General features: G+C 42.7%; 1 protein-coding gene across 7 annotated transcripts in view; it reads left to right on the top strand.

Annotated features, from left to right (window-relative positions):
- The window catches only part of LOC111963489 (plasma membrane calcium-transporting ATPase 1), a 160,006-nt gene that overhangs the window by 25,354 nt on the left and 113,754 nt on the right, over positions 1 to 20,898 (top strand). For 5 of the 7 annotated variants that reach the window (XM_023986978.3, XM_023987002.2, XM_070443433.1 and 2 more), the window contains exon 2: positions 18,395 to 18,943. In XM_023986978.3, coding sequence (XP_023842746.1) covers positions 18,748 to 18,943 — 196 coding nt within the window. In that variant the 5' untranslated portion in view covers positions 18,395 to 18,747. Of the gene's footprint in view, positions 1 to 1,384; positions 1,474 to 18,394; positions 18,944 to 20,898 lie in introns of those variants that run through there. The other 2 variants (XM_023986985.2, XM_023986969.2) reach the window with 2 other exon arrangements.

Here is a 20,898-nt window from a genome sequence, read left to right as displayed (position 1 = left end):
TGAGACCGAGGGACCAGATTCACATTATAAAGAGTTTAAGATGACCCTGGGCCAAAACCAACAGGATCAGCTAGAGATGAGACTGTCTATGTGTATTTGGCTACTAGTACAAGGGACTGGCTTTTGGCATTCGTCCATGGACTCACCATCACTATGGCAACATGTAACATGTCCACCTTTTCTTCACTTTCTTTCATGTGCACTGCTGTTTGTTCCCCCCCCCCCCTCCCAGACGTTGCTCTTGTTAGTTTTGTTTCTTTGTCTTTTGGTCTCTGCGTGATTCAATTCTCTCTCTTTCTGCCCTCTCAGCGCCGTCTCTCCTCTTGTCTCTTTCCATGTGTTTCATTCTTACTCACCATGTCCCTCGCCCTTCATCTTCCCCTCTCTCTCTCCCCCTCTCTCTCTTCTATCGTTCTTCTTCCCTCAAACATTTTTAGCTGTCTCTCCTCTCTTCTCTTTCCATGTCTCGTGCTTACTCACCAGGTCCCTTCCTCTTTTCCCTCGCTCTTTCTCTCTCTCCCCCTCTCTCTCGCTCTTTCTCTCTCTCCCCCCTCTCTCGTCTATCGTTCTTCTCCCCTCAAACATTTTTAGCTCAGTCTCCTTGTCTCTCGCCTCTTGTCTCGTACGTACTCGTTATATTCCTTCCCCTTCCTCTCTCCACAGATTTTTCTCTTGCCTCTTTTGCATAAATCTTTTTCTCACTTACTCTACTCTTTACCTCGGTCTCAATCTACTCCCCCAACCCCCCCTCCCCCCTCTCTCTACTCCCTCCCTCTGTCTAGTTCCCTCTTCTCTGAGCGGGCCCTCTCATTTAGTAGCTGACAGCATGGAATAATTTCTAAATGGAACCAGAGCCCACGCACCCCTGGGAGTGGCTCAGAGTGCTTGGGCACACATACAGCTCATTGTTCTGTTCAGTGAAAGAGGGAGGAGGGAGGGAACGACAGAAATAAGGAACCAAAAAGGTAGGAAGAGGGGAAAGATGGGAGGAAGAAGCATTTGAGAGGGAGGAGAGAGTCCTGCTTTAGCCAAGTGTTTCCTCGATAATCTCTTTTTACAAGCTTTTAGAAAACACACTGTGTGTAGTTTTACATTCAGACTGAGGAATGTGATTCCACCGTCCACCCAGAGTAAGTCAGCAAGAGGGAGGAATGGAGTACGAGACAGGAATGCCAAGAATGAGCCTAATGCATGAAACTATAGTGTGTGTGCGTGCATCTTTTTTGAATTTCCATGGGTGCTTGTGTGCAAGCCTATGCCTACTTACAAGCCTGTATGTTTGTGTGAGTGTACATGTGTATGCATGTCTGTGAGAATGCTTGTGTGTGCATGCCTGCCTGTGTGTGGTGGTGGGGGGTGGGGGGGGGGGGGGGGGGGGGGGGGGGGGGGGGGGGGGGGTGATCATGTCTCTGCTTCAGACCCGCCCTCCCAGATCAGTGTGGTGACATTCCAGACCAGGACACAGAGAGACAGGTAATTTCCTCTTAAAAGCCCCAAGAGCACCAACATGACTTTATAGGAGCATATCAAATTTTGTGTCAATTGAAAGCTAAGAGTCTATTTTGGGGAAATTACTATTTTCCATAAAAAAAAAAAAAAAGAAAAGCAAAGGCTTTGATTTCTGTCCACACAGATGGAGAAAGTCTTTAAAAGCTATTAGAACTACATCAAAACACAATCATGTTTAAGAAATGGTCCCTGACAACTAATATCAGCTTTTATATTTAGTTTTGCAGAAATTATTTGCCTTCTGTAAGTTTAACAAATATTGACTAGTGTCTTGTCATTCTGTTACCAAAAACCCACCTCTTTTAAGATTTTTTATGTATAACAATTTTGTTTATGAATTATTAAGTGACTAAAACATGTCACGATGTTACCAAATTGGTAACAGAGTGACAGATCAGTAACAGACTGACTGCAATTTAATTGGCCACTATGGGAAATCATAGTCACCAACCACAGTGGCATTAGAGCACAGTAGAGTAAAGAAAAGGATAATACAGTAGAGTATAGCAAAGAAAAGGACAGAGTATAGAAAAGGATAATACAGTATAAAAAGGATAGTAGAGGTACAGTATAATGTAATATACTGTACTGAATATTACGCTACTATTCATTACTATAGCAAATTTGGTCTTGTTTGGGGGCGGAGCTCATTAGAATAGTAACCAGTTTGAAGAATAATACCCAAACATGCAAAGGAGGTTATTACATTTGTCTACCTTTTTGTGTACGTATTCAGGATACACCAACATGAATAAAATGACATTCATAACTATGCATTTCTAGAAAGTACAGATCGAAGACCCATGTTGTCATTCTGTTACCATCATTCTGTTTCCAAGTGTTGATCCACTTCACTTACTGTAGTTCAATAACCCAAAAAGATTTTCTCAAAGTCAAGGTGTCATATCATAGCTGACACCCCAGTCTTTCTGTAGACATCTTTGAATCTTAATTTAGAGTAGATATTTAACATTGTTTTTGGAAAATGTGATCACATAAACGTGGAGATTTTACTGTCATTCTGTTACCAAAATGTACATCTGTACTCTTCAAGTAAATGTGTTTTAGTAAAATGTTCAGTAGCAGTTGTTAAAAGTAGACTTCTACAGTGCCAGTCAAAAGTTTGGACACACCGACTCATTCAAGGGTTTTTCTTTATTTTTACTATTTTCTACATTGTAGAATAATAGTGAAGACATCAACTATGAAATACCACATTGAATCATGTAGTAACCAAAAACGTGTTAAACAAATCAAAATATATTTTATATTTGAGTTTCTTCAAAGTAGCCACCCTTTTCCTTTGACAGCTTTGCACACTCTTGGCATTCTCTCAACCAGCTTCATGAGGAATGCTTTTCCAACAGTCTTGAAGGAGTTCCCACATATGCTGAGCACTTGTTGGCTGCTTTTTCTTCACTCTGCAGTCCAACTCAGCCCAAACCATCTCAACTGGGTTGAGGTCGGGTGATTTTGGAGGCCAGGTCATCTGATGCATCACTCTCCGTCTTGGTCATATAGCCTTTACACAGCCTGGAGGTGTGTTTTGGGTCATTGTCCTGTTGAAAAACAAATGATAGTCCCACTAAGCACAAACCAGATGGGATGTTGTATCGCTGCAGAATGCTGTGGTAGCCATGCTGGTTAAGTGTGCCTTGAATTCTAAATAAATCATGACAGCGTCACCAGCAATGCACCCCCACACCATCATACCTCCTCCTCCATGCTTCGCGGTGGAAACTACACATGCAGAGATCATCCGTTCACCTACTCTGCGTCTCACAAAGACATGGCAGTTGGAACCAAAAATCAAACATTTGGACTCATCAGACCAAAGGACAGATTTCCAGTGGTCTAATGTCCATTTGCTTGTGTTTCTTGGCCCAAGCAAGTCTCTTCTTCTTATTGGTTTCCTTTAGTAGTGGTTGCTTTGCAGCAATTTGACCATGAAGCCCTGATTCATGACTTCCTCATGAAGCTGGTTGAGAGAATGCCAAGAGTGTGCAAAGCTGTCATCAAGGCAAAGGGTATCTACTTTGAAGAATCTCAAATATAAAGTGTCAGGGTGGAAACTATTAATTCCTCAAAATTCATTCATATTTGCTAAGGTTGAAAGAGGGAGAGGCTGTAAAGAGTGTTTTTGTCCAGTGTCTCTACCTGACTGTATATGTGCTCGTGAGACCCAAATGTAATCCAAGCAGCAGGAAGACCCTGAAGTAGGAGAAAAATAGTGGTAAGGGTTAAGCCCGTGTGTGTGTTTTCATTGCTCTTTATCAATGAGGGTTGACATGGAGATGTTGTGACCCTGGCTCTGACCAGTGTGACGGTTCGAGATCCCTGGGTCTCACAGTGGATGGAAAAGGGAACCACTGATCTCACACACACAGAAGTAACTTGCTCTGTACTTTGTTTTTCTAATACCACTGGCACATTCATGTAATAGTCATCCTAGTTCTGTGGGCACCCTGGCATGTCGTTGTGTTTGTCTGTGTGCCAGCATGCCTTCCAGAGCCCGTCCCAGATCGAGCCTCCGTGTTCTGATCCACTCCATCTGTCCTCCGGTGACTCAGGTGGTGCTGTCTGTCTGTGTCTCCAGCTATTTATTTAGTGTTCTATATCTCAGATACACTCAGAGAGGAGGAAAATTATCAAAACCTTCTGGCATTGAGGAGCTGTACAGGAGGACGTTATTTAAAGCTGTGTGGGGTTGGGTAGGTTACGTTCTAAATGTTAGTTACTTGTCCAAAATTGTAATCAGTAACAACTTTTGGATTACCTGAACTCTAATGTAATCAGATTACTTTCTGTTACTTTTGGATAACTTTCCCCTTTCAGAGGGATTAGAAGAAGACAAAAGGGATCCATCAAACATATTTGGTGTGTCTTCATAGTGATCTCTGTTTGTTCCACCTGAGCGAGGTGGAACGAACTTAAACTTGTGCCTTTTTTCAATGCTGAATTGAATGTCATTGAGAGAACAGAAAGGTGTCGTCATGTATTTTTTGGAGAAGCATCCTTTCTGAATTTAAAAGTAATCCAAGAAGAAATCATCTACTTTTTCAAAAGTATCTGTAATCTGACAATATTTTTGCTGGTAAGGTAACTGATTACATTTACAGGGTAACGCAACGGATTCGTTTTTTGTAATCAGATTACATGTTTGAACTCCTGTGTTTTTTTAATAGCAGATTTTCTTGGGAAGGTTTTACTTGCAATGACTGTGATATGTGGTTGTCTTACCTGCCTTAGTTGAAAGAACTGAGTGTAAATTGCTGTTGGAAGCATCTGCTAATGGATCAACATGTAAAATATGTTTGCATGTTTTTTGTGATTTCCATTTGTCTGTTGTCGGCTCCTTATATGGACGTGTGTGTGTCTGTGTAGGTTCTTGTTGTAGCTGAGTCCTTATATAGAGCTGTGTGTATGTGCGTGTATTCAGTTTCTTATTGTAGTTGAGTCCTTATATAGAGCTGTGTGTGTGTGTGTGTAGTTTCTTATTGTAGTTGTGTCCTTATATAGTCTGGGGTGTTGGGGTGTGTGGCACCGTCTTCGCTGCTGTTATGTCTTGTTCATACCTTAGGGCCAGACGCCTACCAGACACACACAGCGGGAGAGAGGGATGAGAAGGAGAGGAGGATTAGAGGAGAGGAGTTGGGAGGTGTCTTTGTGATTTGGGCTGGCCAGCTATGGCTCTGCTCACTGCATGTTTGAGAACACAAATGAGTTCAACGTGTCTGAGTAGACGAGGGAGAGAGTTGCCTCACCACCAACCCTCACCCCATCTCTTCATGTTTTCCCCCTTCTCATGCTTTGCCTCTTATTCGCTGCTCGACTTCACTAGTCGTCTCTCTACTTACATGGTTCATCTATTTTCACTCTCTCTCTGTACTCTTCAAGTCCCGTCCGTCTCTGTCTTTTTCAGTTTCTTCTCTCTCTACCTCCCTCCCCCCCTCTCCCTTCCTTTCTCTCTTCCTCCCCCCCCCTCTCTCTTCCGTCTCTCTCTCTCTCTCTACCTCTCTCTGCAGTAAGGGATTTCCTCCTCCAGGCAGGTCATGTGACTGCAGATAGGGTGTGGTCTCCTTCATTCCTGCTTTATCCTTCTGCCACTGCAACAGTGAAACGAGGGAGGGAGGGGGAGAGAGACGGAGGGGGAGAGATGTTGATGTGTCCTGTCCTGTTGCAGCCTTTTCATTGGTAAACACCAGCAACTGGTCAGCTCTTTTAGAACAGAGGCAGCACTGCACTGCATATACAAACACAGACCACATGCTAAGATAATGTTTGTTTAGCTGTGATTTACTGGATATTATCATCTAGGTTTTTAAATTGACTCATATCTAAAAATAGGGGAGTGGACAGTGTGTTTGAATGCAAAACATTAGCTTATTGAATAACACACTCCAAGGCTTCTCTCTCTCTCTCTCTCTCTCTTTCGTACTCTGAGATTGTGTATTCTGAGATTGTGTTGTAGTGAGAGTAAGCACAGTTGAACTGAAGCGGGTTCTTTTGAGAAGGGCCTGATTTCCCTATGGAGTGTTACCAAATGTGTTATATGTTAAGACCGTTTATTATATTAATCCCTCTCTGAAGTCAACTGTGATCTGCATGCGCGTGTGTGCACACCATACTGCGTGTGGGTGGAGCAAGTGTTGGCAGCTTGCGTGTGCTTATACTTTACATCACATGGGATGTATGAGTCATTAGTAGGCAGTATAGGGCTGTAAGCGATCAGCCAGCTATAGCATGTGGTGCTGGAACTGTAAGGTTGATTTGATCTGTTGCTGGGTGCGACCGGGCAAGTTTCCCCACTGTCTAGGGTGTGGCCACAGCCACGTTTGCTTAGTGGCAGGGGGGGAGGTGGGGTTTGGTGCAGTGTGTGTGTGTGTGTGTGTGAGGGGTTGCGCGTCTGCAGGGAGGGAGGGAAGGAGAGGGAGAGACGCAGTCCGTGCTTTAGTATGCAAGGCAGGTGTGTCTGCAGAGGCAGGAAGAGAGGAGGCAAAGCGGGGTGATGGGGAAAGGGCAGGGAGGAGAGGGTTGAGGGAGAGGTTGAGAGGCAAGAGAAGGATAGAGGTGAGGAGTTCTGCCTCCTTCTACCAACTGAACCTTATTCTCTCCTCTTGTTCTTGTTCCCCCTCTCTTCTCTTCATTTCTGTGCTCCCCTTTCTACCTCGTTAGAATACAAACCCAGCTCTTCATCTTTCACCTGTGTCACTAACCTCTCCTTCCCCCATCTCCCTTTCCTCCCTAATTTGTTTACCAGTGTTTGTGATCTGTTTCGCCTCCAGCCAATCTGTTTTTCCATCCCCACCTGTTGAATACCCTGACTGCTGATGGATGAACGGAGGCTGTAGGGATGGAGTGTTCGAGTGTTCGAGTACTCGAAAGGACGCCAAAACTCGATCTTTAACCAGAGATGAAAAAAATAAAAAAGTTAAAAACACTAAAACAATTTGGGGGAATGTGCTTTGTGGATGCCTGAACAGGCAAATGAAATGTTCTTGAGGACAACGTTAATTTGATTTGACATGTGGATTTGTGGGGCACAGCAGAAAAAAAATCCATGCCAAACATCACACAGTTCTTCTCCCTAAATTCCCTCCATGTCTCACTCAATTGCGTCACGACCGTGAGTGCGCACACAAGCTCCCGTTAGGCCTACAGATATAAATGCCTGTTATAAACTGATGGGATACACAAGCTACATTCCTTGCCAAATGACGAGAGTTTTAGCAACAATTCAAAATGGACTGGTTGATTGTTCCAACAACGAGCTGCGGTTTTGGAATAAATGTGTCCCCTCTATTTTCCACTTAATCTAATTTGCAAACTGTTAGTGCCATTTAGAATTTGTTAGCCTAGGCAGCAGGTAGCCTAGCAGTTAAGAGTGTTGGGCCAGTAACTGAAAGGTTACTAGTTCAAATCCCTGAGCCGACTAGGTGAAAGATCTGCCGACGTGTCCTTGAGCAAGAACTTCTGCTAAATACCTAAAATATAAAAAATAAATTAACATGGACCGGTTCCACACACAAGTATATATATCTTTTTTTACTGTTTGGACATAGGAGGCCCAAAAAAAACACACACGAAAAAATGTAACCCTCTCTCCATCACCAACCCAGCTACTGTTGCTAACCCCATGTTACTCTGGAGAGCTGCTCGCAGGTTGCTGTTGTTGCTGCACTCCACTCCACTTTTCTCTCATTTGTTTTCTGTCTGTTTTCTGTTCTAGATACAGGATAGAGTGCTCTTAACTCTAATTTGATGCCAGTTCATGACAGTATATTTGTGTTTTCTTCTACTAATCATGAAAAATCTGGTTTTGAAAACTCTAAATTTGATCCTGCACTTTTGAATGCCTACTAGACGCTTAACAGTTTAGTATGAATGAGATGTCGAGCTTTTTTCCTCCAGACATTTTCTACCTCTACTTGTTCGGAGTGGGATAGCTCTTTTTTTCTTTCTCTAGCGGGGTTATGACATCTGAAATAATAAGTTACGATTTAAACCAGGCAGCCATGTCCTGTCAATGTCCTCTTGTTGTCAAGTGAAGGGCTGCAATGGAAGGTCGGTGTTGGAATAGATTTACCTTGTTCACTTATTCACTGGTAAATGCCGCTGCCACTCTTCACAGCACGTTGTATTGAAGTGGCCTACTACTAGAGGAAGAGAAGTGAGAGAATAGTGGAATGGGAGTAGCAGTGTGTAACTGGGAATTTACACACTTGACATTCACTTACCACACACTGCGTCTTGTATAATTATTTATGTCTATAGTACTGTAGTAATATAGTAATACTGCGTGTCGTAAGACAATTTGTTCCTGGTTTGGGGTTTGCTATATTTCTGCGCACGCACGCGCTCACACACACACACACACATACTGATCTAGCCTGAGGACCGTGGTCACTAATTTCATCAGCTGGCCGATAGTAAGCAGATAAACAGTAGAGTGCTCTGTCCAGAATGACAAAGCTTATATGGAGTCATTGGCTGAGTCCCAAATGGCACCCTATGCCCTGTATAGTGGGCTCTGGTCATTAGTGGTACCTAATGACCAGAGCCCACTATATAGGGCATATGGTGCCATTTGTGACACTCCCCAGAGGGACAGGGAGAGGGAGAGTGGGGTAATGGGAGAAAGAGGCAAAGAGAGCGGGGTAGAAGGGATGGGAGAGTGAAAAAGAGAACGAGAGAGCAGGTTTTGTTCCTAGCATAGGCTGTCATGTAGCCTCATGGTCTGTCATGGTCTTTGAGCCAGTAGAGCAGCATTTCCCAAACTAGTGACAGCGACCCCATGTGGGGCCACCTGATTTGAAAATGGTGCTGCGAAAGAAACTCTGATATAAAATGAAGCACGCTGGTTCACAGAACCGGGGTTACGTCGGTAACCTCCGGTAGCCACTAGATGTGGTTGTAATAAACAGAGCGGTTTCAGTTTTCTTCCTTCAAATGTGGCTCTATCTTTTGAGCCGTTAAAGCTACAAACATCTGCTGCCCTCCCTCTCTTTGACATGTCATCCACTTGACCTCTTTCTACTTTACCTCTTTCTACTTGACCTCTTTTTACTTTACCTCTTTTTCTACTCTACCTCTCTTTAACATGTCATCTACTTTACCTCTTTTTACGTTACCTCTTTTTCTACTCTACCTCTTTAACATGTCATCTACTTTACCTCTTTTTACGTTACCTCTTTTTCTACTCTACCTCTCTTTAACATGTCATCTACTTTACCTCTTTTTACGTTACCTCTTTTTCTACTCTACCTCTCTTTAACATGTCATCTACTTTACCTATATTTCTAACTTGACCTCTTTTTTTCTGCTCTACTTCTCAATTACTCTCTTCTCTTTCTCTTTCTACTCTACCTCAATTTTAATTCAATTAAAAAATATTTATTGGCATGAAAACACATACATTGCCCAAGCAAACAAAGGCATTTGTCAAATAAATGATGGTACAGATAGATAAGAGGAAAAAACAGTACTCAATGGTTCATTGTTAATAGCAATTTAGCAGGACAACACAGTAATGAGGACTGTAATTTAACGATGAAACACACGTAGCAACGTTATTGCTCTGGTGGGTTATCCATATTTCTCTCTTTCTACTCTACCTCACTCCCTTTTGTTACTATATGTGCCTCTTGTTTTACTGCTCTCTTTTTCATCTAGCTCATTTCCCTCTCTACAGTATATGCATATCATTCCTCCTCCTCCACCCCCTCTGTTTTTATATCCTCATTTTTCTCTGACATTCCTCTCTCCATCTTTCTCTCTCTCTCTTTCTCTCCCTCTTGATCACTCCCTCTCCCTCTACATTATTCCACGCCAGAGTTGAGTCGAGAAAGTGGGGCTCTTCAGTAGCCTGGCGGTGTATTCTGAATAGTATCTAGTGATGATTACAGTGTAAGTGGTGAGTTACTTGACAACAGGCCTGGTAGCAGATCAGGGAGGAGTGGTGTGTGGAGTTAGTCAAATACCCAGCCACGCTGTTAAAACAGAACCTCCCTGTGCTCTGCTCTATGCTGTGTGTTTGTATGAATAAGGAAGTGTAGGTAGTTGGCCACATGCCTTGTATTTGTGCTGCTCTCACTTCCTTTACTCAGAGGGAATCCCTCAGCTAGTAGTAGCTGGACACACACAGCTTTTTCTTTGGCTATTCGCTACTCTGCTCTTTTCCATGTTATCGTCTACTTCTCTAAGGTATTCTGGCTCTCTCGGTCTTTTCTTTTCTCTACCTTCTCTCTCTGTCTTTTCTTTTCTCTACCTTCTCTCTCTCCCATCGCTGTGGCATAGGCTATAGTTTGGATGTATTTAATCAGGTCATGTTACTAGAATAATGAGGGTACCCCCCCCTATCATTTCGGCATTCAAGTGAATTATTAGATAATTCTCCTCGTCCCTGTTTTTCACATTCGTTCGTTCCTCATCTCTCCATCTCGCATCCCCTCTCTCCCTAATTGTATCATTACAATAGCTATAATTACAGCATTCCTTGTTAAAGACATCACCGCGCTGTTTTGCATACTGAGGGAACAAGCAGAGGCATCTGCGTTATTTTCTTGGTGTTGGAGATGCTCCGGCGCTTGGGCTAATTTCACTAATGAAATGACTATTGGTAAAATTAGCGTGCCAGTTGATTAGCTTGTCCTAATGAGTAGCTAGATCCTCATCCATCAACGTTAATAAACATCTCTTCTCATAGAGACATGTCACAGATCTGTGTTGTTGTTCATTTTGGTGGCGGCGGTGCTCATTCTCTCTGGTGATGGATCGAGGATGGTTAATGTGGTTTATAGCCAAGTGACCGTGGGAAACGAGAAGAAGTCGGTAAAAGTCATGCTTACGGCTGTTTCTCATACCGTGTATTCAAGATCACGTTAATGTAAGTAGAGAGGGAGAGATAGATGAAGAGGGGTACAGAGGAGGATAAAGAGTGAGGGTGAGAACAATACACAGAGAGAGCAAAAGGGGGATAGAGAGAGAGGTGGGGAGAGGATGGTGACTAGGGGACATACTTTTGGTCATGTAGTGTATGTGGACACCTACTCATCGAACATCTCATTCCAAAATCATGGGCATTAATATGGAGCTGGTCCCCCGTTTGCTACTATAACAGCCTTCACTCTTCTGGGAAAGCTTTCCACTAGATGTTGAAAAATTGCTGCGGGGAGTTTCTTCCATTCAGCCACAAGAGTATTAGTGAGGTCAGGGACTGATGTTGGGCGATTTAGGCCTCGCTCGCAGTCGGTGTTCCAATTCATCCTGATGGGGTTGAGGTCAGGGCTCTGTGCAGGCCAGTCAAGTTCTTCCACACCGATCTTGACAATCCATTTCTCTATGGACCTCGCTTTGTGCACAGGGACATTGTCATGTTGAAACAGGAAAGGGCCTTCCCCAAACTGTTGCCACAAAGTTGGAAGCACAGAATCATCTAGAATGTCATTGATTGCTGTAGCATTAAGATTTCACTTCACTGGAAGTAAGGGCCTAGCCCTGAAATCATGATAAACAGCCGCAGAAGATTATTCCTCCACCAAACTGTACAGTTGGCACTATGCATTTGGGCAGGTAACGTTCTCCTGGCATCCGCCAAATCCAGATTATTCCGTGAGACCGCCAGATGGTGAAGTGTGATTCATCACTCATCACTTCAGAGAGCGCGTTTCCACTTTTCCAGAGTCCAATGGCAGCGAGCTTTACACCACTCCAGCCGACGCTTTGCATTGCACATGGTGATCTTAGGCTTGTGTGCGGCTGCTCGGCCATGGAAACCCATTTTATGAAGCTCCCGACTAACTGTTTTTGTACTGAAGTTGCTTCCAGAGGCAGTTTAACTCGGTGGTGTTACAACCGAGGACAGACGATTTTTACGCGCCTATTCGGTGAGCTTGTGTGGCCTGCTACTTTGCGGCTAAGCCGTTGTTGCTCCTAGACATTTCCACTTCACAATGACAGCACTTACAGTTGACCGGGGCAGCTCTAGTTGTGCATAAATTTGACGAACTGACTTGTTGGAAAGTTGGCATACTATGATGGTGCCACATTGAAAGTCACTAAACTCTTCAGTGAGGCCATTCTACTGCCAAAGTTTGTCTATGGATATTGCATGGCTGTGTGCTCGATTTTATACACCTGTCAGCATTGGCTGTGACTGAAATAGCTGAACCCACTAATTTGTCCACGTACCTTTGTATATATATATATATAGTGTATTGCAGTGTACTGTATGTTGTCTTAAAGCTCTCACTGTTTGTGCCCCTAATTTAGGGAGCCATTTAGTGGCCCTTTAGTGGACCCCAGGCGACTGCTGACATTTCACAAAGTCAATGGATTTTGTTTGGAAACTGAGCTCATGTGGCATTTACACATGCACACTGGTTACATCAGGCTAATGCATTTGTAAACCCGAGCAGCGTCTACCAACTTTTTGTCCATAAGCATTGCTGAAAACACCATCATTGAAACTCTAGAGGCCAGGTCACTTCCCTTCTGTGGAAAGTTTCTCGCGCACACACACACACACACACACACACACACACACACACACACACACACACACACACACACACAGAGGAACACACACTTTTTTGGGGAGCAATATAGATGGCCATTCACTTTGAATGGTAAGCTGTATATACTGTTGAAGTCGGAAGATTACATACACCTTAGCCAAATACATTTAAAATAATTTGTTCACAATTCCTGACATTTAATCCTAGTACAATTTCCCTGTCTTAGGTCAGTTAGGATCACCACTTTATTTTAAGAATGTGAAATGTTAGAATAATAGTAGAGAATAATTTATTTCAGCTTTTATTTCTTTCATCACATTCCCAGTAGGTCAGAAGTTTACATACACTCAATTACTATGTGGTAGCATTGTTTTTAAATTGTTTAACTTGGGTCAAAAGTTTCGGGTAGCCTTCCACAAACTTCCCACAATAAGTTGGGTGAAAGTTGGCCCATTCCTCCTGACAAAGCTGGTGTAACTGAGTCAGGTTTGTAGGCCTCCTTGCTTGAACACGCATTTTCAGTTCTGCCCACAAATGTTCTATAGGATTGAGGTCAGGGCTTTGTGATGGCCACTCCAATAACTTAACTTTGTTGTCCTTAAGCCATTTTGCCACGACTTTGGAAGTATGCTTGGGGTCATTGTCCATTTGGAAGACCCATTTGCGACCAAGATTTAACTTCCTGACTGATGTCTTGAGATGTTGCTTCAATATATCCACATAATTTTCAAGCCTCATGATGCCATCTATTTTGTGAAGTGCACCAGTCCGTCCTACATCAAAGCACCCCCACAACATGATGCTGCCACCCCCGTGCTTCACGGTTGGGATGGTGTTTTTCGGCTTGCAAGTCTCCACCTTTTTCTCCAAACATAACGATGGTCATTATGGCCAAACATTTATATTTTTGTTTCATCAGACCAGAGGACATTTCTCCAAAAAGTACGATCTTTGTTTATGAGCGGCCGTTCAGGTTATGACGCTATAGGACTCGTTTTACTATGGATTAGAGGTTGACCGATTTAATCGGAATGGCCGATTTTAATCAGGGCCGATTTCAGGTTTTCATAACAATCGGTAATCAGCATTTTTGGACGCCGATTACATTGCACTCCATGAGGAGACTGCGTGGTAGGCTGACTACCTGTTATGCGAGTGCAACAAGGAGTCAAGTTAAGGTGCTACCTAGCATTAAACTTATCTTATAAAAAACAATCAATCTTAACATAATCACTAGTTAACTACACATGGTTGATGATATTGCTAGTTTATCTAGCTTGTCCTGCGTTGCATATAATCGATGCGGTGCCTTTTAATTTCTCATTGAATTACTGCCTACCTTGCCAAACGGGTGATTTAACAAGCGCATTCGCGAAAAAAGCACTGTCGTTGCACCAATGTGTACCTAACCATAAACATCAATGCCTTTCTTAAAATCAATACACAAGTATATATTTTTAAACCTGCATATTTAGTTAATATTGCCTGCTAACATGAATTTCTTTTAACTAGGGAAATTGTGTCACTTCTCTTGCATTTTGTGCAAGCAGAGTCATGGTATATGCAGCAGTTTGGGCCGCCTGGCTCGTTGCGAACTGTGTGAAGACCATTTATTCCTAACAAAGACCGTAATTATTTTCCAGAATTGTACATAATTATGACATAACATTGAAGGTTGTGCAATGTAACAGCAATATTTAGACTTAGGGATGCCACCCATTAGATAAAATACGTAACGGTTCCGTATTTCACTGAAAGAATAAACGTTTTGTTTTCGAAATGATAGTTTCCAGATTTTACCATATTAATGACCTAAGGCTCGTATTTCTGTGTGTTATTATATTATAATTAAGTCTATAATTTGATAGAGCAGTCTGACTGAGCGGTGGTAGGCAGCAGCCCGCTCGTTAAGCATTCATTCAAACAGCACTTTCCTGCATTTGCCAGCAGCTCTTCGCTGTGCTTCAAGCATTGCGCTGTTTATGACTTCAAGCCTATCCACTCCCGAGATTAGGCTGGCAATACAAAAGTACCTATTAGAACATCCAATAGTCAAAGGTATATGAAATACAAATGGTATAGAGAGAAATAGTCCTATAATAACTACAACCTAAAACTTCTTACCTGGGAATATTGAAGACTCATGTTAAAAGGAACCATATGTTCTGACCAAGGAACTTAAACGTTAGCTTTTTTACATGGCACATATTGCACTTTTACTCTCTTCTCCAACACTTTGTTTTTGCATTATTTAAACCAAATTGAACACGTTTCATTATTTATTTGAGACTAAATTGATGTATTATATTAAGTGTTCATTCAGTGTTGTTGTAATTGTCATTATTATTATATATAAATCGTCCGATTTAATCGGTATCGGCTTTTTTTTGGTCCTCCAATAATCGGTATCGGCGTTGAAAAATCATAATCAGTCGACCTCTACTATGGATATATACACTTTTGTACCGGTTTCCTCCAGCATCTTCACAAGGTCCTTTGCTGTTGTTCTGGGATTGATTTGCACCTTTCGCACCAAAGTACGTTCATCTCTAGGAGACAGAACACGTCTCCTTCCTGAGCGGTATGACGGCTGCGTGGTCCCATGGTGTTTATACTTGCGTACTGTTTGTACTGATGAACGTGGTACCGTCAGGTGTTTGGAAATTGCTCCCAAGGATGAACCAGACTTGTGGAGGTCTAAAATATTTTTTCCATGATGCCAAGCAACAAGGCGCTGAGTTTGAAGGTAGGCCTTGAAATACAGCCACAGGTACACCTCCAATTGACTCAGGCTAATTGACATAATTTATCAGAAGCTTCTAAAGCAATGACATTTTCTGGAATTTTCCAAGCGTTTTAAAGGCACAGTCAACTTAGTGTATGTAAACTTCTGACCCACTGGAATTGTGATACAGTGAAATAAACTGTCTGTAAACAATTGTTGGAAAAATGACTTGTGTCGTGCACAAAATAGATGTCCTAACCGACTTGACAAAACTATAGTTTGCTAACAAGAAATTTGTGGAGTGGTTGAAAAACAAGTTCTAATGACTCCAACCTAAGGTTATGTAAACGTCCGACTTCAACTGTAGATGGGGGTTAGGGAGCAGTACATGGCCATGATGGTTGTTTTGTCTAACTGCTTCAGTGAAAGGCCTGAGGTTAAATCAGTGAGGTGTCCTTTGTTTTATATTTATATCAAATTCCAGGGAAGATGTCGGAGTATAAAGAAGAGCATATTAACCCAATCTAGGTTTAAACCGCTCCAATCTAAGCTAATTATATTATGGTACTGTGTGTGTGTGTCAGGGTTTTTGTTAGGAAAATTTGACACCGGACAAGTGACTGGGAATATTTACATTTATCTGACATTTTGAGAAAATTACCCGGTCATCCATATGTATTGAGGTACGTAACCCATTAGGGTGTCCACCCAAGCAGCCAGCACCATCAACAAACGAGCGATGTTGGCCAAATGAGCCACATTTACGTGTCCTTAAAAACAAACTTAATTACAAATTTTGAAAACACTATATTCCTTGTGTTTCGGTGCGTAACCTATGCAAAACTTTCTAGCCCATTGCTTTATTGGTTTTTACTTTCCTAAAACAATCATTATTCAGCTGTTGGAGATTTGAGCACCAAACGCACCAGGGCATTGCATGCATATGCCTATAGGCAAAAATATATAAATGAAGAAAAAGGTTAGACCTAGAGATGCCGGTGGAATGCTGCACTGACATGCCTTTCAGATAGGCTACTGCCTCTGCTATGATATAGGCGTACACAAGGAGACTAATTAGTTAATTTTCTATCATAATTAAAGATAAGCATTATATTGTTAATTTCTAGGATTCACTCTGGTTGGCCTAAAACATTCTTCCTCACCTCAAGTTCAACTTTCGGAGTCAGTTGGTGCGCACTGCCACACAACACAAAGTTTCTAAACATTATTTGGGTAATTTCAAAAGTAAGTCAAGCCATTGTTTTTAGGCAAAATAAGAGCAGGATATTATATTTTGGCAAACACAATATTACAGTTGGAACTTAAATTTGGCCAAAGAAAATGGCCCAACAGAATTAAATGTAACACTTGTGAACTGGTTTAAACCTTCACAAATGTTTTGAACAGGCTATATTGCAGCAATTACCAACAAAGTCTAGTGCCTACCGTATCCAACAAATGACAGCAATAGGCAGGTCTACTTAACCTATCGTAAACTAAATACGGAGCACATAATTAAAAAGGCAGATCAAATTGAGAAAACCGAATGAAACGAAACACTTTTTGCATATTAAACAACTGGTTTAGATGAATAAATAGGCCTACAATAATAATAATGATAAAACAAATTATTATAAATAGCCCCCCCCCCCCCCTTTRCCCCCTCCTAACTTTCGTTTTACTTCAATGAAAATGGCCTCCATCTTCGCAATCAACAGTAGCTTAGGCCAAGGCTCGTCTCTCGCTCTCCCTCCTCAGCATCAGGTGCATGTACGTAAGGCAATCGGGGTGTATGAGAGGCAGCCCGACAATTTTTATTTATTGGCTTTTCATAATTGTTATCGGCCTAAAGTCGGCTGTTGCCGGCTAACGGAAACCCTGGTGTGGATGTGCGTGGATGTGCGTGCGTGTGGATGTGCGTGCGTGGGTGTATTTCTGGTCTGTGAGACAGAGAATGGAAATCCGGAGTCACACTCCAGCACATCAGTTCTTATCACATAAGCACACATCAAAGGCAGACCTCCATTTGGGGTGTTTAGCAAGTCACGGAGAGCCCAGAGGAGTGGGACACACACACGCACGCGCGCAAACATTCACACACTCTGAAACACACACACCGGCCCAAAGGAGTGGTCCAGAGCGTTATCTCACATTAGCATAATGTCCTCTTCCTTCCAGTCAGTTCCAACACACAGTGCCGTATTAAAGACTGCTGTATTAGACTTGTATTGTATGGGAGATATTAACAGTCTATTATAGCTTCTCTCTACAGCTACACACCATTTGATAACTACTCTATACCACTGGTGTCATAGAACCAGGTCACTATGGTGATTCCCATGGCGTCTTTATCCTCTGCCTCCAATATAGGGGAATTAGGATTCTATGTGAAAGCAGTCGTTTTGGGACAAGCAGTTGGATCTACTGCGAGACTGCTAATCTTATACAAACAAAGGGGCTGTGTGTGTCAAGTGAGAGTCAGATTATCCTAAATATGTTTCCTACTGTATGGCCTGTCCTTAGGAATTGTTCAACCTCATTGCAAAGCACGGCTGTCTTTCCCATTCAGAGAATCACATGCTCTCTGCTTTTGAGAATCTCTCCAGCTTTGGCATTTTCTTCTCTTATCTCAGTTCCTCCACTCTTGCAATTTTGTACATTTTGCAATGTCCAATGTGTATGCATGTAGTATTTGCGTGACAAAAAAAATGACAATGGGCAACAACAAAAAAACTTGATATAAAAACGTTAGCTGACATGGGCTGGTTGATCTGGACGTTTTCTGACAAGTTATACATCGCTCTCTAAGGTATGCAACAACTAACATGACGAGGAACTGATGATGCCGTACCCAATTTCGTAATTGCACCTTGTGCATTCTACAATTGCAACTTTCAAGAGTACGTTCAAAACCGGACTGAGTTCCTTAAATTACAAATGCCCGCTCTTGCCCGCCCCACAGTTTGGGAACCACTGCCATACTGTTCCGCAATAATTTAAGTGTTTTTTCTTTTTCTCTGGTGATGTGGTGGTAATCTTGCAGTATTTGATAGAAATCCTCAATAGCAAGCTATTCCTGTGGTTTATATTCATTTTGACGTTTTCAATGTTTTAAAACCTTTTTCTTGTCTCTTTTCTCCTGCAGTTTTGTGGAACAGAAGAAGTGGTCAACGGATCATGACTCCACTGTTTCCTTGGTAACTAATATGCACTTCCGGGTCCAGACGCTCGTCCACTGATGTTCATCTCCCACACCTGGCAGAGAGACCACCACTCAATACTACTACAATACCCACATTTCCTGTCTGCACAAAGTAAGGACTTAGGTGTTGAAGCCCTTAGGTGACTTGGACTTCCTTGTTGTACTATTTAACTATTTCCGCACTACTAGCCAGTTCTTAGTTTACAACTGTCACGCACAGTGATCTTCGAGAGACGGTAGAGGCAGTGAGAGACAGTCGGCGAGTAAAGGGAGATAAACAATCAAACAACGACAAAATGGCCAACAACACGGCGGACCACCCTCCGGGGAACTCTGTCGCCGATGGCAACCAGGAGGGGGACTTTGGCATCACGGTGATGGACCTCCGAGAGCTGATGGAGCTGAGGAGTGGAGAGGCCGTCACCAAGATAGCCGACTCCTACGGAGACGTGCAGGGAGTCTGCCGCAGACTCAAGACATCGCCCATTGAGGGTAAGAGACATTATACACACACACACACATTACTGTATCACCTCATTAGCCCTACTGAATGTTATAATGATGATGTCATCATATATCTGACCCCTATTCATAGGTTGCACCTCTGTCACTCGGTCGCGTCATGCCATTGTTGGTCGTGTCATGCCATTGTTATGAACATTTACTCAAGTCGCCCTCTACTGGCGGCGCAGTAGTGGTGCCCTAAAGTGATGATAAGCGCCCAGTCATTCTGGACGGAGGCTAAGTATTGTTTAGACTAAATTACACAATAATGCCTGGAAATACGATGACATTGAGAAAGTAGTCAAATGTATAGTTGGAAACAACTTTGCCAGCATTATCATGTCGTCAAATGTACTTTAGACAGATGGTAATGTTGTCATTAGCTAGCAAAGTTCGTCAACAATTGCTAGCAATGCCTCAAGTTAGCTAGCTAAAATCAGGTGACCTTCCCTGAATTTTAGCTAACGTTATACTGCATCTAAAGTACATCTGGCAACATCAAAATGATGACAAAAGGTTTTCCTGCAAGTTATTTGCCTCCTTTTTGAATGGCATTGTATTTACAAGCCACTGTAATGCACTTTTGATTAAATCTTCACCGGGGATAATTGACTTTGCGTTGTGCAGAATGTTCAGCTGGGCAACAGGACAAAACGAACATTCAAAACAATATTGTGAGGAAACATGTAACCCATGAATAGGGCGCGTGGCCAGAGTTAGGCCGCCGGTTGTGCTGAGTCCCAGGGCTAAACTGCTCTGACATGACTGATTTAAAAAAAATCTGTGTGAGCAGCAGAGAGTGAAGGGTTAATTATGGAGGTTAAGTGATGCTGTGTATAGGACTTTTTTATCGTTGCTGTTTCCTACCCAAAGTTTTGAAGATACAGGCTGAAGTATATAATATATGTATAATATAGACCAGTATGGACTGTGCAAGTTCAATGACCTGCTAATGCTAACCATTTAACCCAATACCGTATCTATTTCACTGTACAGCCACTCCCCAGTCCCCAGCAAGCCTTTAGCTAGGGAAGTATTCCCTTAACTACTCCCTCCTGCACATGCTATCCATTAGCGCAGGTGTGGCTATGGGCCTACTGCTAATGAGTTCGACACTGTTTGCTAACCAGGCCTTCAAACCATCTGGCTTTAGAAACATGGAGATAATCTTTCGTCATCAACAACTTGCACTCTGATTATCATCAGAACATTTACGCACGTGCACACACACATGCACACACGTACATACACGATTGGAATCACTCAGAGTAGATTAATCACATGATATCTGACAGCTGATCAACTATGGATTGAGAGTAGAAAATGGCCACTGCTCTCACTCCCCTCCTCTCTCTCTCTCCCTTCTCTCTCTCCCTTCTCTCTCTTTTGCTCCACTTCCCACCCTCTCTCTCTCTCCCTCCCACCTCCTTTCTCTCCCTCTCTCTCTCTCGCTTGCAAGTGCCCCTCCTTGGTTCTGCGGTTCATTCCAGGATTGGAATTAGTTCCACACTGTAGCCCTAATGACTTCATAGATCATTGCTCTATTCCATTTAGTAATCAAGGGACAGCTGTAGCGCCGTTCTCCGCACAATAAATGACTATTTTTTTAATGAAGGAAACATAATTATGTTTTCAGTGGACGGACGGGTGGATGGAGGGGGGTGGGGGGGAAGCCGCTCAAACACATAACGAAAAGCTGGTTATTTTCAGTGGAAAACAAGATGGGTTTTCTGCTGGTTGTTTTGTAAGCAAATGGGCCTCATAAGCCTGGCATCTCATATCACTGTTGTCATAATGCTGCTATTTAGTGCGTGGATTCACTTTCTTTCTTTCACTAGACAAGAAGGGGCCGCTCGGCTCAAATGACTTGTCTAGGATTCGGTTTCCCTTGCCGATACAGTTCTACTTCAGTCCTTTGGCTGCGTGAGTAAGTGTTCCATCCA

Source organism: Salvelinus sp. IW2-2015, linkage group LG1, assembly GCF_002910315.2.
Source record: "Salvelinus sp. IW2-2015 linkage group LG1, ASM291031v2, whole genome shotgun sequence".
Lineage (NCBI taxonomy): Eukaryota > Metazoa > Chordata > Actinopteri > Salmoniformes > Salmonidae > Salvelinus > Salvelinus sp. IW2-2015.
The sequence above is the reverse complement of the archived record's forward strand: the minus strand, read 5'-3'. Positions and strand labels throughout refer to the sequence as shown.